The sequence below is a fragment of the Tursiops truncatus genome, chromosome 8 (genome assembly GCF_011762595.2).
Source record: "Tursiops truncatus isolate mTurTru1 chromosome 8, mTurTru1.mat.Y, whole genome shotgun sequence".
Taxonomy (NCBI): domain Eukaryota; kingdom Metazoa; phylum Chordata; class Mammalia; order Artiodactyla; family Delphinidae; genus Tursiops; species Tursiops truncatus.
This window is the reverse complement of record NC_047041.1, coordinates 105125680-105144513: the sequence shown is the minus strand read 5'-3', so window position 1 is coordinate 105144513 and position 18834 is coordinate 105125680. Positions and strand designations below refer to the sequence as shown.

The 18834-nt window shown below is 47.9% G+C and overlaps 1 protein-coding gene across 4 annotated transcripts in view; it reads right to left on the bottom strand.

The window, feature by feature from the left end:
- Positions 1 to 3770: 3770 nt before the first annotated feature.
- The window catches only part of PPFIA1 (PTPRF interacting protein alpha 1), an 89356-nt gene continuing 74292 nt past the window's right edge, over positions 3771 to 18834 (bottom strand). For 2 of the 4 annotated variants that reach the window (XM_073809323.1, XM_033861356.2), the window contains 7 exons: positions 13176 to 13351; positions 12979 to 13076; positions 10790 to 10965; positions 10012 to 10080; positions 8622 to 8787; positions 5873 to 5941; positions 3771 to 5200 (listed from right to left, as the gene is read on the bottom strand). In XM_073809323.1, the coding sequence (XP_073665424.1) occupies positions 5883 to 5941; positions 8622 to 8787; positions 10012 to 10080; positions 10790 to 10965; positions 12979 to 13076; positions 13176 to 13351 (744 nt within the window). In that variant the 3' untranslated portion in view covers positions 3771 to 5200; positions 5873 to 5882. Of the gene's footprint in view, positions 5201 to 5872; positions 5942 to 8621; positions 8788 to 10011; positions 10081 to 10789; positions 10966 to 12978; positions 13077 to 13175; positions 13355 to 18283; positions 18311 to 18834 lie in introns of all 4 variants that reach the window. The other 2 variants (XM_073809324.1, XM_073809322.1) reach the window with 2 other exon arrangements.

Here is an 18834-nt window from a genome sequence, read left to right as displayed (position 1 = left end):
CACAACTAAGACCCGATGCAACCAAATAAATAAATATTGAATTTAAAAAATTAAGATGTTGGAGAATTGATGACTAAAATCTCTTCGGCCCTATAGGTAGTGTAATACTACAATTCCTCCGTTACGTTTTCTTTTTTTTTTTTTATAAATTTATTTATTTCATTTATTTTATTTTTGGCTGCATTGGGTCTTTGTTGCTGCGCGCGGCTTTCTCTAGTCGCAGCGAGCTGGGGCTACTGTTCGTTGCAGTGCATGGGCTTCTCATTGCGGTGGCTTCTCTTTGTTGCGGAGTATGGGCCCTAGGTGCGCAGGCTTCAGTAGTTGTGGCGTGCAAGCTCAGTACTTGTGGCGCACGGGCTTAGCTGCTCCGCGGCACGTGGGACCTTCCCGGACCAGGGCTCAAACCCGTGTCCTCTGCATTGGCAGGCGGATTCTTAACCACTGTGCCACCAGGTAAGTCCCCAAATCACTTTTTAATAGAGCAGAGCCTGTCGGTCTACCTTTGCAGCTAGGGACACTCGACACACTCCAGTTGGAAGAATACTTCTCCTACCAGTCAAACCTGTTTGCACGCCACGGGTCATTTTGATTATTTTAAAATATTTTCCATGTTCTACCTGGCCAGTCTCTGCCAGCACCTGCCAGGTCACTGTGAGCCGTCTGATGGTCCTTCCCCCCACGTCCCAGCCCAGCCCCCTGCTCTCTGCTCACAGCGCCCTTCATGGGATGTTGAGGGTCCAGTCCCCACTAGAGGGCAGTCCCTGGGCAGGGCCAGTTCTAGCCATCCTGGTATCTCCAGGGCAGCAGGGTCTTCTCCAGAGTGCCTGATGGTGGTGGTCCCACAAAGATACGTCTGTGCACATCTCTGGAACTGGTGAATGTGACTTTATTTGGCAAAGTGATCTTTGTAGATGTAATTAAGGATCTTGAGATGAGATCGCCTTGGATTACCTGGGTGGGCCAATGAGAGGTGTTCTTATAAAGAGACAGAAGATGAGACACTCAGAGAGGCCACGTGAAGACAGAGCAGACTGGAAGGATGCGGCCACGGCCACGGAAGCCAGCAACCACCGAACACTGGAAGAGAGAATGGACCCTCCCCTCGAGCCTCCGCAAGGACCTGGCCCACCTCCTCTCCCACTGCACCTGCACGCTGGGCATAGGGCTGCACACAGTGCTGGTCTCAGACAGCAGTACTTGAAAAGGTGCCCCGCTGAGTCCAGGACATGAAACAGCAATGGCACCGGCTACCCATTCTCACCAAGGGATTAAGCCAAGGAAATGTAAGAAACAAAAGGATCTGCGATATTTAGAAATGTATTGAGGACTTCCTTGGTGGCACAGCGGTTAAGAATCCGCCTGCCAGTGCAGGGGACACGGGTTCGAGCCCTGGTCCAGGAAGATCCCACATGCCACGGAGCAACTAAGCCCGTGGGCCACAACTACTGAGCCTGCGCTACAGAGCCTGTGAGCCACGACTACTGAGCCCTCGTGCCACAACTACGGAAGCCCACGCGCCTAGAGCCCGTGCTCCGCAACAAGAGAAGCCACCGCAATGAGAAGCCCGCGCACCGCAACGAAGAGTAGCCCCCACTCGCCGCAACTAGAGAAAGCCTGCACGCAGCAACGAAGATCCAATGCAGCCAAAAATAAAAGTAAACAAATTTATAGAAATGTACCGAATGACACGTGGGTAGTTACAACAGCAACTGTGGTAGCACTTGGATATGCACCTACTCATCTATCTGGCAAGAACACAGGAAAGACGGACTCTTCCGGATACCCCGGAAACCCATCTTGGGTGAGGAGAGGACTTAGCTCGTAAAAGGCAAAGAACAAAAACTAAAACCACAGTGACCTCAAAAACGCGTGACAGGAAACTTAGATCCTTAAGGGTAGGATGTGTAGCCTAACAAAGAGTTTCTAATGGTGGGAAGAGTCAAGACCCCCTTTAACGTGACCATACCTGGACTGCAGACTGACTTCCCTCCCATCCCCGTGATGGGCAAAGCCCTGGGCACTGGCTGTGAAGGGAGCAGACCTGAGAAGCATGGCTAACGAGTGTTCTAAGAGAAGCAAAACTACAGAAACGTCTTCTTACTGCTTTCTTTGGGTATTTCTCCGTCGACACTTGTTTTTAAGGCCTAAGTGGAATCAATGAGACAAGTTGTCATAAAACACCTGCAGCTTATGAATCAGGCATGACTCCGTTTCCAGAATCTTTCAGATACGCAAGGCTCGCTTGGCTTTGTTCAGGCAGAAATGGAGTGTGAGATGAGAAAAGCACTCTGTGGTTTTCAATCTCACGCTTAAGTTAACCCTGAGAACTAGGAAATGCAGAAAATAAGGCCGCTCCTAAGTTAAACTGGAAGACGAGCAAAGCACAGGTTCTAAAGAGGGAAACACTCCATGACCTGACAGCTATGTTCACAGAAACAAGCAGGAACGCATTCATCCACATAAACAACACATGTGCCATTCAGAAAGGGAGCCCGTCAGCCCTGGAGGGACAGTCGGGACAGGAATGAAACCGAGGCCATGGTCAGCAGTGCCCACCCAACAGGGCCCAAGTAGGGTGGTGGCAGTCACCAGGCTTGCTGCGTCCTCAGACCTGATGGCAGAAACACCTTCGTGGTGGTGAGGGCGGGAAACGTCACCTAGTGAGCTAAGGCGTCCGTGCTCTCGTCCTAGTGCCGTCTGCAGTGGCCCTTCGGGAGCAGCCACCTGCACCCACCCTGCCACCCACTAGTGCCCGGCTGTCCCCTGGGGATCCACTTTCAGCCCTCCAGCTTGGGTGTTCCCACCCCTCTGCCACACTGACCCTGGATGTGACTCAGGACTTGGCTTGGGTTATCACAGAGGCCATGAATCTGGAAGGACACAGCCCTGGGACCCTTGTGTGGCCACGCGGGAAGAGCAGGACACCAAGCCCGCCCAGAGGCGGCGGAACTGAGGAACGCGCGCGCGCGCGCCGCCACCAGCACGAGTGCCTCTGCTTCGCCACTGGCTCCGGCTCTGGCCTCACCTCAGCTTGGAACAGATCCCAGCTGCTGCTGCCCCACCAGTGGCTCCTAAGAACGCACCTCCTGCAAGAGCTGCTGTTCCGGCTGCCCTGAGCGTGCCCAGGGCTGTGGCGGCACAGGGGCATCGGACAGGTGTGGCTGCCGTGCCTGATGCGGGGGGAGCCTGATGCGGGGGGAGAGCCTGCTCCCAGATGTACCCAGTGCTGTGATTACGATTCTGCGTTAAAAATCTTTTTTCATACTTCCCTAACTCCCTTGCTACATTCCTGTTTCTATGGAATATGTGAATAAAATTTGCTGACTAAAAAAAAACATTAAAAAGCACCCACACCCACACACCTGCACGCGAGCACACGCACAGCCCCGGGTGTCCTCCTTCGGGTCCAGGTCTGGGTTGCCCTCGGCCGCCCCATCCCTGGACTCCACAGGTGAGCCTACACAGCGCCACGCTGTTGCCGACAATCGGCCCGGTGCCTGTGGCAGCAGAGGCTTCCAGGGCCCGGCTCCCCGTAGGTACTGATGAGAGGGCGCCTCTGGCCTCCAGAACCGAGGGCACGAACACCTGGTCCCCCTCTGGAGGACACCTGACCCTACACTCCCATCGTCCAGCCTTTTCAGTCTGTCCGTCCATTCCTACAACAGAATTTCCATATGACGACACCGGCTCCAATCAGTCGGCCTGGAGCGGGAGACGCAACAGCTGCGGTCAGTTCTCACCAGGAGCACAGCTTACCCTCGTACTCTGTATTGGCAGTGGAAAATTCTGCTTCAGTACTTTATTGAAAGAAAGCAATAAATAATACTGTGATAAAAATAGTTCAAAAGTAGACTGTACACACTTTGTTACATAATCGGGAAGTTCACAAAAGATGAATAGAAAATCAGAACGGTAACAGCGAACTGTACAAGTAAATTAAAGGCAGAGCCCGAAGGTAAAAAGCCACGCCATCTCTGTCCGCCGGTACAGCAGCTGCGTAATAACTAATGCGCCATGATCTGAACACGTCTCCTGCTGGCTTTTTAATATGCCATTAAAAAGTAGAAGTTACATTTGCTACTTATGCAATCCAAAATGGCTATATCGTCAAAATCTAAAAATGTACGGCTAGGTCCATTCTTTAAACATGTTTACAGACAAATGTAAAAGGATGATTTACATCAGAAAAATAAGGCCTTGATTAGAGCCGCACTACATTATTCTCAGCATCTCAGTGCCTTCACCTTCCGCGTGCGCCAGTGTCTCCTCAGCGAGTGCAGTGCTTCGTGATTGGTCCTCTAAGAGTCGGCGCCCTTGACCCGGCTTCCCAGGACGGGGGCGGGGAAGGGGGCGGGGAAGGGGGCGGGCGCGGCGGGCCGCGGGGGCCCAGGCCCCACCCCCCCACCGGAGTCGCTCTTCCCCCAGCTCGCGGCTTCTGCCAGCCACCCAAGACGAGGTGTCCGGATCCACAGAGGCCAGGCTACGGGAGAGCTCACCACCGGTCCGAAGGGATTTTCAGAGCGTTCTAATGATCCCTTCAGTCCAAATTTGATTAGAAGCTGGTCTTTAACACCCCGTATTTTTGATCTCTTCACGCTACAGAGTAAAGCATTTCTTGCTAGAAAAAGGATAGCTAAGGTCAGTCATTAAAATACAACAACAATTGCTTGAAAGTAAGTTGGCTTCTTTCAAAATGATTGTTGGGCTAGGTTACATTTTGTAAAGGGTAATGCACACTGTGTCATGATTTTACAAACGCGGTAAAATCCTTTGCTCTGTCATGGTTTATCATTAAAAAATTAAACAAGAATAATTACAATAAATGCATAATTTACAAAAGCCCTATATTTGTTCATAGGATTTATACATACAAGCATTACAGTACATTCCTTTGAAAGACTAATATCAGATATAAGAACATGAATTGATCTGAAAGGATATTTATAGCCTGGATATACATGAAAAAGTAAGTAACTATATAAATGAAGTCATAAGTTTACATAAATATAAGAAACATTAAATTCTAAAATATTTTCTCTATGGTATTCATGAATTTTTCACTAATTAAAAACTCTGTAATAAAATATCTTAGGGTCCATATAACAAGTATTAACAGATTAAAGATTCCGTTGAGCTCAAAATGTAGTCTTCGCTGGATTCAAAATGCTGCATAATCATCTGTAGAAGTAGTGTGGGTAAACTGGAAAATAAAGTAAAAGCAAACGAGTCAGTCTCGAGACAGCTTCAAGTGCCCGAGCTCCTACCCCTCCACGACCGTCCCCAAGCCCTGCGTTCTGTGCTTTGGCTGCTTTTAGAACGTAGGTAAGTATCAAGGACCAAGCGGATCACGGAGAGAATTCCTTGACTGACTTTCTTTTGACACACATCTAAAAGCTACTAATAAGAAAACCAATCATGCATTCCACCTGAGACGTGACAACAGAACCCTGAGAGCAGCGAGGGGAAGGCTGGGCTCCCGGGCCCACACCCACCCACAGCACCACCTGCAAAGCAAGGGTGGCCCCTCAGCAGCGGCCGACCCCGAGATGCCAGCGCAGTTTCGTTTTAAAGACGGGCCTCTGGACTGAGAGGCACACGGCGGTGCAGCCTCGTGAACCCTGATGCTTTGGGGCTTGTTCCCTTCGAGAATGTGCACGCAAGACACGGTGCTGCAGCACCGCTGACGCGGGAGCGACACCACCACGCAGGGCAACGCGACGGAGACCCGGGCCGTGCACTGACCACTCCCGGCGGCAGCTAAGCGCCAAGGTCACCTTCCGCTCTCCTGCCGCCCCATCCCCCCGGACGCTCCGGCGCCAGGGCGTGGCCTCCCCGCACCTGCGGGCCGGGGCCAGGGCCGCCCTGTACTCACCGGCGTTGGCTCAGCAGGAGTAAGTCCTGACTGCAGCGGAGTCCAGCCTCTGCGCTCCCGCCACGCTGCCTGGTCCGACAAGCACAGGAGGGAGGAAGCGTGCAAACACAGCGTGCGGTTAGTGGTGGGACGCCACACGGGGGCACAAGGACGGACACGCACTCACATCCACAGCGGCCACCTCCTGAGGGCTCTGGGGGAAACCACCAGAGGGGGAGGGGCGGACGAGCCAGAGAAAGGGAGCCTAAGGGCCACCACGTGAGGGTTCCCTTCACCTCCGCCACCCTGGGGGGCACAGGGAGGTCACACTACAGCAGCAGCCACAGTCAGATGACAGAGAAACGCCTGCACGGTGGGTGACGACTACTCAGCGTGACCACGTGGTCCCTCCTTAAACCCTCTAGATTCAGAGAGCGCCTGGACTTCTCTTTCGCTGTATCCGCGAGGACGGTAGTCGGGCAACAGTGACAGCGGCCACGTGACGGGCCCCGCCAAGGGGACTGAAGCCCAGCACCGATGGCCCGGAGGCCCCGCGCTCTGTTGCCCCAGGGGGACCCGCCTGCTCTCTCTCCCCTGGGAGCCTTCCGCAGCGGCTTCGACAGAGGGCAGAGGGCAGAGGACGGGGATGTAGCTAACAAAGCGGAAGAAGCCCAGTGTCAGCTTCCACCCGAAAGGATGTCACCACTGACGATTTTTTTCTTGTCAAGAAACAGGCTGCGGGGCCCAATAGGTAAGCCCTCACCCCGCTTTAAACTGAGTAAGAAATTTCCATAACCCCTAGCATTAATCCGCTGCTCCCAATTCAACATTTTTCGTTTCCCCACAGGTCCACCCAGAACACATTTGACCAATATTTGGCCGCGGTTCCAGAAAGGGCTTAAGACGGCTGGCGCTGCTGATCGGAGCAGATCTTTTTGTTTTTAAAGCCATTGATTTGGACACTTTATTTTACTTTATTTATTTATATTTGGCCACACCACGTGGCACACAGCCTTAGTTCCCGACCAGGGATCGAACCCGCGCCCCCTGCACTGGAAGCGTGGCGCCTTAACCACTGGGCCACTGGGGAAGTCCCGCACAGCATCTTTCTAAATCCTTCTGATCCTAAGAACCCCAGGGACCTGCTGCACTTTTTGCCTTCAAAAGCCATGAAAACAACCCATTTTAATAGTTTATGCCTTCCTTATCACACAAGGGTAAAAAGTCATCTCCCATATAATATACTGCCTACACCTCTTTCTAGGAGTATTTTTAATTTATCAAAACTCTAATGTTAACATCACTGTGAGCATTTAACAGCGAAATGCGATTTATAACGAGGAGAATGGAAATGAAGCAGTGAGGAAAATAAGAAAGCACTCACTTAGACTATCCAATAAATTGAAGGCCAAGCTACGGTTAAAATCTGTAAAAATGGGGCCTCCCTGGTGGCGCAGTGGTTGAGGGTCCGCCTGCCGATGCAGGGGACGCGGGTTCGTGCCCCGGTCCGGGAGGATCCCACATGCCGCGCAGTGGCTGGGCCCGTGAGCCGTGGCCGCTGAGCCTGCGTGTCCGGAGCCTGTGCTCCGCAACGGGAGAGGCCGCAGCAGTGAGAGGCCCGTGTATCGCAAAAAAACAAAAAAAAAACCCAAAAAAAACCCAAATCTGTAAACCGCCCTCACTAAAGGGTCCAGCTTAGTTAGCAAAGGCTTCCCTAAATGTACTTTGCTCTGATTTTCATACAGGCAAGTGAGAGCAAAACTTACAAACCTACGCATGGGAAGGGCTGATAACAGGAGAAAACTGCAAACCCCGTCAGCACACTTCGAAAACCCCTCGCTCTCCTGCAGCCCGGCCACGGCAGGCGTGGGGACGGCCTGAGTAACAGCAGCGCCGCAGCGGCCCTAAGGGCTCCGCCCTCACGGGACTGAGGACGTGCCAGGCGCTTTCCTGAGCCGCGACCCGCTCTGTGAATCACTTGTGTAACCGGCACGGGCAGCCGGGGAGGAGGGTGCCCCAAGACGACCCTTTCCCAGATGGGAAACTGAGGAGCGGTGCTCAAGGCGCCTCCTAGGCCGCAGGGCCAGACTCAGACCCAGGCCGTCCGTCTTGATTTTGCTGCCGAGTGGGGACATAGCAGCGCTGAGGGCCCACCCTTAACTAGCGGTGCTCTCTGGCAGAGCGGTTGTCAAAGGGAAGAGCAGAGCTGGGTGTGAAATGACTATGGGCCCAGCCATGCTCGGGTGATGACTTCTCTCAACCTCACCTTCTTCCTTCTCCCCGGCCTTCTACAGCGTGCAAGGGACAAATAACAGTGAGGACGGAGGGAGGACAGGAAGGTGGAGGTTATTTCAAATGGACTCAGTCACCGTTCTAGCGTGAAGAGAAGTCGAGGGGGAGCTGGTGGGGTCTGAAAACGACTATGTGCTATTTTATGAAGCAGCTCCTGAGCGCTGCCTGCCACACGCACATCCTGACGAGCGTGGGTGTCGATCTAGCGCTCTGAGAACACACACGATTCTTAGTCTTATTAGTTAGAAGAGTATGCTAATATTCAACCAGACAAGAACTTAAGAAGTAAGACTCTATTACTGTTAAACTTCTATAAACAGATGTTAGGATGAATTTTAAACATTTACACCTGGGCATGCAACAGTACTCAAGTGCCTTGTCACATACTAAGCAGGCCATTCTAGATCATTATTAACGTTCCAGTCCCGGAGCTGCTCAAGCTGCCTACCAACGGCTGGGGCAGCACTGCATCACCTACCGTCCAGCTGCATCTTCTTTGGCTGCACAGAGGGCGAGGACAGAGAGGACGGGACCCGGAAATTTGCGGGGAGAGTCTCTGCTGACCCAGCAGCTAAGCCACGAACATCCTTTGGTCTAAATTTTTTTCTCCAAGAAGGTGCTCTCCTAAAGCTTTTATCATCATCCTGGTGAATTAAAGGACAGAAAACAAGACAGATTTAAAAATAAAGGACAAAAACATAAAGTTACCAGCCCTTTAAAATGACTGAGCTTGTTACCGCATCTTTATCTCACCCCGTTCGTGACAACCATATGATTAGCTGGGAACTGTGGAGAGTGGCCGGGGGCCCGGTACCACTGATGCTGGGACCCTAACCGAGCATCAACCAGGACTGCCTGGGCCGCCCGGGTGTACGTTCCTCCTGACAATTACCAGGCTTCACTTCTTATCTTGAAGGAATCACCTTCTTGCTATATAATATAACACGTCTTTATTTGTCTTTAAAAACAGTTTTCGAGCTGTAAACAATTCTGTCTCCTGCTGGGACAGAGCCAGCAAATGCTGCTTTAGGTGCCCTTCTACTCTCTTTGTCAAACTCAAGTTTCCTTAATGTCCGATGAAGAGAATAACGATAAGTGTGGGAATAAATGAGTCATGGTTTTGTGTAAGGGGAAATTAATATTTTGTGCTTTCCAATATACTTATGAAACAGTCCCCCAAAGCACAGGGGCTCTGGATTAGGGTAAGACATCCAGCTGGTCCCCAAAACACAACTTAGACTTCATTCCTAAGCTGAAACCAGTGTTTCACGATATAAAAAAATACCTTTGAGGGGTATCAAAAGTTAAATAGCGAAAATTAAAAAAAAATACAAACCCCTATCTTACTGAAGCCATTCATTTTTTAAAAATTAATTTTATTTATTTATTTTTGGCTATGCTGGGTCTTTGTTGCTGCCCACGGGCTTTCCCTAGTTGCGGTGCGCAGGGGCTACTCTTCGTTGTGGTGCGCGGGCTTCTCACCGAGGGGGCTTCTTTTGTCGTGGAGCACGGGTTCTAGGCGCACAGGCTTCAGTAGTTGTGGCTCGCGGGCTCTAGAGCGCAGGCTCAGTAGTTGTGGCGCACGGGCTTAGCTGCTCCGCGGCATGTGGGACCTTCCCGGACCAGGGCTCGAACCCGTGTCCCCTGCATTGGCAGGCGGATTCTTAACCACTGTGCCACCAGGGAAGTCCAAAGATATTAATTTTTTAATAGCTCATTTGTTAATAAATTTTTAAGAGCAAAGCTTAACTTGTAAAGTAAAATTGTCTCCACATTTAGAAGAAATACCCTGACTACATGGTTCATACAAGTATGATAAGATAATGACTTTTAAAGTTGCATTAATGTAAATTAAGCTGAAAACTTACTTCATCGAACCTTCTGTCAGTCCCCATGACCAAAAGGTTGTTAAACTCTCTTTCCAAGACAGCACGAGCCTGAAATCATAAAACAACACCACCCTACAGCTTTCAACAATCTCATTTGAATATCAGCATTTCTGGACTGCTTTTTAAACCAAGACTTTAAAAACAAAACAAAACAAAGAAACTCAAACTCTGACAGTATTTTACATCAGGGGTTTAACATGGAGTCCGTGGATGGCCTTTTGGGGAGAGGGATCCATGACCTCTTGGAAATTATATACAAAAGTGTGCTCTGTGGGTTGGTGCTGGTGGGAAGATCGGGGTACTGGCAAAAGATATACAATCTTCCGTAGAAGAATAAAAAAATGTCCTCATTCTCAAATGAGCCCACGAGTCAACAAGAATTGCAATTACACATAGAAACAAAATTAATAAAACCTTCATCTGACACACAAAGTATTTCTCTTTCCATGGAAGAACTAAATCTCGATACACGTCACTCTTACCAGAGTACTGACTTGAATGAAAGTTCCCCTTATTGTGTTTACTGTAAGACTCTCATGCTTCCAACGGAAAATGAAAAGTCAATAGGCAAAAATACTGTAGAATGAAGCATTACAGATTTTGAACTATTATATGACGGATTTGGTATGGAATGAGATTACTAGTGGTCTGAGATGTTGTTAAGTTTGGTCTCCATTCAGATAGGGAGCAACATGTCTGCATGGGGAGAACGGACCACACACTGCGCCCCAGTGAAGGCCCGGCATCTGGGCTGTACCTGTGTGTTCTGCGTGGGGATCTGTAACAAGAGGGCCAGCGCGTTGAAGTCGAAGGTTTCGTCTAAGGCCAGAAGGGCGCCGTGCACACCGCTCTCTACGAGGTTGTTTGCGTATTCCTTGAGACCGATGGAGAGGATCCAGCGAATCACTCGATCGTTGCTCCAAACAAGCACATCTGCAGATGAATAAAAACACTTTTTAAAGTGGCCTCAGAAAGCTGTGTTCATCACGTACACCCTGCAGGCACGGCGGAAAGATCCCTGCCGCGAAACTGACCCTTCAGCTCCTGACAGAAGCTGGGAGACGCCGTTAGGCGGGCAGCCAGCCCCTCCTGCACTGAGACGCTGGTGGCTTGGCCCTTCCCCACTCCAATGGAGACTGTCCCATTAGAACTCATTCTTCAAGTGAACCCAAGAGGAATGAAGTTATTACGTACACTTAGTTTCTAGAGAACAGAAAACGAGGATCCAGGGATCAGAAATAAAAGGACACACAAGGATGTGAACGCCCACCAGGTACGAACACGTTTCAGATACAGACTCGAGAGTCTTCTGATATACTTTCTTCCCGTCCCAAGGAGGAGCTGGCGCCGTATCTGGACACCCTGCTCAATTCAGCATCAACCTCTCGCTTATAATTGTGAAGCCTTTTTTCTTGAAGCCATTTTTGTTGTCTCTCTTTTGTTAAAAAGAGAGAAACTTAAAGATCTTCTCCAGCATATTAGAGATTTGGGGGGAAGATTTCATGTTAAGCCAAGTCATAAATGATTAAGTCTGTGCTAGTAGAGAGCGACACAGAGCCGCAGGCGACAGAGAGCGACACAGAGCCGCAGGCGACAGAGAGCGACACAGAGCCGCAGGCGACGGAGAGCGACACAGAGCCGCAGGTGACGGAGAGCGACACAGAGCCGCAGGCGACGGAGGGCTACACAGAGCCGCAGGTGACGGAGAGCGACACAGAGCCGCAGGCGACGGAGGGCTACACAGAGCCGCAGGCGACGGAGGGCGACACAGAGCCGCAGGCGACGGAGGGCGACACAGAGCCGCAGGTGACGGAGGGCTACACAGAGCCGCAGGTGAGAGAGAGCGACACAGAGCCGCAGGCGATAGAGGGCTACACAGAGCCGCAGGTGACGGAGGGCTACACAGAGCCGCAGGTGATCACCGATTACTTTCAAAGGCAGCTCCCATCCACCGTAAGGAGATTTAAACCATTTAAACCATACAGAAAACAAGTGAAACAGATTCACAGATTTCATTTCCAATGCCCTTTTCTGGATAAAGGTATAGAATATATAGATGTTGGCTTCTGCCTTTTCTCATGATTCACATCAACTCAATCACGACTCAACCATCCTTCACATGGGCCACGTCTCCCCAACCGTATTTTACCTTTAGTTTCCTTCTTAGTAAAAGCTGGGGATGAAAACAGCGCTTACACTCACAGTGCTGTGGCGAGGATTAAATAAAGTGACCTTTGAAAGTGCCTGGACTCGTTCCCTAAGTCTTACTATTACTATTACTCTTAATATTATTAGATTTATTTCTGAAAATGCTGGGAGGTTTTGCATCGAGCTTAATCACTACCTGATCACTGAGAGGCGCACAGAGTGAGACGCTCCCCCTCGGAGACAAGCATCTGACATCTCCCAGTGGGACAGCCCACGTCCTCCCAGGCCTCCGCACCCGCCTTCTAGCTGAAATGCCTCTGCCATCCTCCCTGGCTAAGCGGCTCCCACTGCACCTTCAAGGCCCGCTTGCCCCAGCCTGGGAGGAGAGCCACGCGCTGCTCTCCTCTGCACTCCTCAAGTCCTTTGACAGACGGCCAGAGCAGCGTTTTTCACACTTAAATCAAATGAGTGAACAGCAGGTCTCGTTCTTTTCGGCTCTGGAATGATCTACAGTGTGTAGCAGCATTTCTGAGTGAAACAGGACACGTGTCATAGTAACAGGAAATCCCTAGAGTCATGGGAAGAATGTTTACCTTGAGACACTTAACCTATAGACTGAGCACAGGACACAGGCACAAGTGCTCTGGCCACAGAGGAGGATCTTAAAAACACTCCCTCCTCTGTAACGATGCCAGACACGTTTTCTCCACTTAAAGCATTTCCTGATTTTTTTCTTTAGAACAGGAAATCACTGAGGCTGCTAGTACACTGGGAAGCAAGAAACACGACTGTACTAACCTTTCAGTTCATTCTGGCTTTCTTCTCTTTTTCTTTCCAGTTCTTTCCGGTCATAATTTAACCTTCGCAGGCACATAATTCCACACTGGAAACTGTTTCTATTTCCAAGAGAAAAAGAAAAAAAAAGAAAAAATTTAGACCGGGCAACAGTCAAACGTCTCCCAGCCAATTAGCAAGAACTACTTACGGCGACTAACCTGTGAAAACTATCGACCATTTTCAGCTGCCCGCGAAGGTCTTTCTTGGTCAAGTGGTCGAGCATCCGCGCGTCCACGAGGCACTCCATGAAGTAGCTGCGGTACTGCGGGAGGCCCAGGCTGGGCAGCCACTCGTTGCCGATCCACTCGTGGTTCATGTCCCCGTACGCCAGTGTCTGCTTTCAATAATCAGGGACGATCAGCTCAGGAAAAAGCCCATGAAAGCAGCCACAAGGACCGTTTATAGCATCTTTAAACTGGATTTTTAATCTGTTACATATTCTCAAAGGCTGATAAGCTAACGACAACGTGATTGCTTATAATTTCAAAATAACTTGATCTCTTATTTACTACCTTATAAATTTGCTGGCAAAATTTTATACAAAAGGAATTATGCCATTAAAACTCTATGACTCTCTTGTGTGTATAAATTTAACGTATTTAACAACCATGATAAAATCATAACTGACTACACATTACTTTTCTGAAATAGCTTTTATACATAATAATCACGACTCATGAACAAGTTTGAAGGATCCATCTAACTCTACTCATTAACAATATCTCTGGCTGTCTTTAATTGTATTTTTAACACTTTGCTTTCCAAATCTCCTTAACAAAACATCTGTTAATTTCCAAGTCAGTCCAGTGAATTAAAAAATAGTTTTAAAAGAACCGATAAGCAAAGCAGTAACTGACAGGCTGAAAGGAGAAAGAGACAAACGCACAATTAGTCAGAGACCTCAACCCTCCTCTCTCAATTATTCAGTAACTGATTGAAGGAGGAAGCCAAAACAGACAACCAACCAACCCCAGTAAGGATAGAGAAGCCTTAAATAACGCTATCAACCAACCTAACCTAACTGACATTTTATGTAACACTCCATCCAACAGCACAATACATTCTTTTCAAGGGGATATGGAACACTCTTCAAGGCAGACGAGTCTCAGCATACTCAAAGTGACTGAAATCATACAAAGTATGTTCTCTGACCTCAACAGAATTAAATTAGGAATCAATGAAGCAGAAAGAAGAAAACAAAGGAGCAGAAATCAATGAAATGGAAACCAAAAAAACAGAAAATAAAACAATGAAACTAAAATCAATTTCTTCATAGATATCAATAAAATTGACTAACCAGAGTGATCAAGAAAAAAGAGAAGACATAAACCACCAATGTCAAGAATGAAAGAGGGGACATCAGTACAGATCCTATAGACATTGAAAGGATAGCAACAAGGGTAAACTGTGAACAACTTTAAGCAACTTGCATAAAGTAGTCTAATTTCTAGAAAGACACAATTTATGAAAGCCACTCAGTAAGAAACAGATAACCCGAATCTATTAAAACTCAAATTTGTAGTTACAAACCTTCCTACCCACCCATACATGCACACACATAAAATCTCTACCCTAAATGGCTTCACTAGTGAATCCGATCAAGCATTTATGAAAAAAATACCAATTCTACACAAACTATTCCAAAATAGTGAAGGAAAAAAACCGCCTAACTCATTCTACGAGGCCGGAATCATCTTGATACCTAAACCAGAGAAACATATAATAAGAAAACTGCAAACCAATATCCCTCAGAGACACAGATGCAGAATTCCTTAACGAAGTATCAGGAGATCAATAATCAATTAAACGAACAGGATATCGTGACAAGTAGGGCTTATCCCAAGAACGTAAGGTTGGGTCAATGTTTGAAAAACCAATGAAATTCACTGTATCGATGAACTGAAAAGAAAAACCATAATATCATCTCGAAAGACAAAGAAAAGGCAGCTGACGATATTCATCATGTATATACGGAAACCTCAGCAATCTAGGAATGGAAGGAAACTGCCTCAACCTCACATACAGAGCATTTACAAAAAACGGAGAGCTGACAACACGCAATGCATTCTCCCTAAGGTCAGGAACAAAGCAAGGATGTCTGCTCTCGCAACTTTTATTCAACACTGTATCGGAACTCCTAGTCACTGTAATAAGACAAGAAAAATGAAACCAAAATCATATGAACTGGAAAAGCAATAAAACGGTATTTGCAGATGACCTGGTTATTAATGTGGAAAATGAATCCGCAAAACAGTTACAAGAATAAAAATGAGTTTATTAGCAAAGTTGCAGGATACAAGGTCAACATATAAAAATGCACAATACTTGTAAATACTAGAAATAAACTGGAAATTGAAATTTTTAAAAATACCACTTATTATAACATCATCAAAACCCATGAAATCCTCAGGGATAAATCTAACGGAATATGTGCAAGGTCTGCACAATGAAAAATAAACACATCATATGTATATACACACACACCAAAGACAGGTACTTGATGTTCTGCAGTCCAAGAAGACTAAGGTATATTCAGAGGAATTCTGTACATTATGCAATCCTTGGAAATAGTATCTCTCGACTACCACCATGGTCTGTCTCAAAAATATGGCCTCTAATCTATTTTTTTTTTTTTTTTTTTTTTTTGCGGTACGCGGGCCTCTCATTGTTGTGGCCTCTCACGTCGCGGAGCACAGGCTCCGGACGCACAGGCTCAGCGGCCATGGCTCACGGGCCCAGCTGCTCCGCGGCATGTGGGATCTTCCCGGACCGGGGCACGAATCCGTGTCCCCTGCATCGGCAGGCGGACTCTCTACCACTGCGCCACCAGGGAAGCCCTCTAATCTATTATTAATACCAACAAAGCTGGAAGGAATGATTCAGACTCCAGCAAGAACACTCAAATTCTAATAGGAAAAAAAAATGTTTCTAATAGAAAAAAAAAATTCTATAAATAGTCATGAGTGGAGATAGACATCAAACACTTTTGGGACATCATCACAATATCACGTTTCTTCACTCTTTCAAACCCAACTCTCATCTCAAGCCTGACACTTACAGCATGAATATCTCTCATAGCCTGACACTTGCAGCGTGAATATCTCTCATAGCCTGACACTTACAGCATGAATATCTCTCATAGCCTGACACCTACAGCGTGAATATCTCTCATAGCCTGACACCTACAGCATGAATATCTCTGATAGCCTGACACCTACAGCGTGAATATCTCTCATAGCCTGACACCTACAGCATGAATATCTCTCATAGCCTGATACTTACAGCATGAATATCTCTCATAGCCTGACACCTACAGCGTGAATATCTCTCATAGCCTGACACCTACAGCATGAATATCTCTCATAGCCTGACACTTGCAGCATGAATATCTCTCATAGCCTGACACTTACAGCGTGAATACCTGGTATTATTTCCTTGCTTGCGGATTATGTGTTCTTAAAGAGAAACAAGATGCAAAGACATTTCTAAACAGAGAATTCCACGGAAGCAGAAGCTTCTGTATCTTTGTTTACTCCTTAGGTACTCTAGTCACACCTAAATGGTCGATCATATAGGTTTCTGGGAAAATCAGGCTCAATCCAAGGGAGACCCACACCTCCTAGGCTGTCATCACAGCCTCTGAAAGAAAGCACACAATGGGGCTCTCTCATGGTCAGAGAACATCTGGGATACAAGAGACTCTACAGGGTCTATCTTTCCATCACTGAAATGACCACAAATACAAATCAGTTTTCTGAACTCTGTACAAGGTGAGAGTGATGGCACGGATGCGGCTGTCCTGCTCGATCCTGTACCACCAGTGGGCAGTGTAGTCTCGCGCGGACAGCTGGGTGATGCTACTTGCTAAAGGAAGGCATCCAAGGCTTTGACAACACCTTGATGTCTTCTTCCCCTGAGTGCCCAAGGGAATCTCAAACTTCCCCTTGGGTTAGGAGCTGGTCACTGTGCTAATACCACAGGGAATACGCACTGTACGCCATCTGCCCCTGGCAGCTTCACGGACACCAGGAAGCCTCTTTGCTTTCCTCTCCTCTAGGAGAGGGGTGGAGTGAAAACGGTCCTTGCTTACGCTGAGGACTCAACGTTGGCAATTCTGGTGTCATCGGCAGGGCTCATCCTTGTTTCTACTTCCGTTGTGAAAAGCAAACGTCCAGCTTATTTAATTTACACTTCGTGCCCCATGACGCAGGGAATTTTATATTCAAGTGCTCACCAAGTTCTGCTTCTTAGTGTAAAATATACTGATGTTTAAGTAATTATGAAATGCACTCTTTCAAGTTCACTGATGCTCATTAGTGACCAGGTTAAAAAATTAATGAGGATGTTCACCTGGAGTAGTGGCACAGAGTACCTACACGGTGGGGGGGCTCACAGCATCATATTAGAGCGTTTCCTCTTCTGTTAAAAAGTGATAGAATTGGCTTTATTTCAGGAGTACAAACAGAGGGAAGCAGGTGTTTCAACCAACAACCTGTGATCAGGAAAATTCTGATTTCAAATTCCTTTGACTTTTCGGTTAAACAGTTATCCTCTCAAGGTCCGTGAACAGGTGCCACTAGTGAGCGCCTCAGGGAAACTTCAGCCGCAGCCGGCAGGCTTCGACTTGTCGTGAGTCACAGGGCAATGTCGTGGGATCACACGTGGGGAAATCACTGTTTTTAATCAACAGGTCTCAAAGTAAAGCTGCAAAACAGCTGTGACAGGGCTTTTCTCGAGCTGAACTGGGGACCTAACAATTCCACACGCACGGTAAGCGAGAATGGGCTCAATTTCTGAGAATCCCACCAGTAAGAAAGCCTTTGGAACAACACTGTATTAGGACACAATGTAGCAAATGCCGACAGAGGTAGAGGCTCTACGGCAACCCTTGTGTTGGAAATTTATTAGAACAGGATTTCCTCCTCAGTAGGTCTTGTAACTAACGCTACCCCCACCAGGGACTGAAATACATCATCTCAGGAGCTGCCAAAGCCAACAGGGCTTTGTAGGAAGGACCACGTGTCTAACAAAGTAATTTACGTGAGTGAGAACTAACTACCAGGGCACCACACGAGACATGTTCAAAGTTGTCCATGAGACGCACTCGTTAATCCCGTGCTTTCTTTGGCTAATGCTTTCAAACCATTAACAATATTCTATGTCAAGAAGTTAAGAACGTCAAGAAAAGTAAATTACAAGTTTTCATACTCCAATTCTTTTTGTTGCTGTACATATAGTGAAGAATACGTTATAGAAAGTCTCCAACCTGAGCCCAGCTTCCCTCCTCATCTTCCTGATGTTACGTGGTCAGGGATGCAAAAGAACATAACTATTAGTATTGGCGAGCTTAGCAATGCAAGCAAATTAACTTTGCAGGGGAGGTGCAGCTTAACGGGGTGAAAAGGGTCAGAGAATCAAAGCATCATGCAAAACTCATGCAAAACCAACAATTCCCACGTCTCATGCGAGGAGCGGACTTCCCACGGCAAGCACACCCGGAAGAGGAGAAAACTAGGGCCAGAGGGCTGAACTGAGGGCTCCCCTAAAGAAGACAGCAATTAAGTCTATTCTACGTGGAGCGAGTCTACCAACTCTAAGTTCCTGAAAAGAATATAAAATAGGATGAAACATGGATCGTGTTTCACACGTTTAACTATTACCTAAAGGAAATCCTTGTCCAGAACAATCGAACGTAAGACGACATTTCTGTTTTCCACAGAAAGGCCAAGAACGGCGCCAACCTGAGGTGGGGCTGCCCGGGGAGGGGTGGGGGTGGGGGGTGAGCACGGGGCGGGACTGACCGTCTGGGGCGTGGCC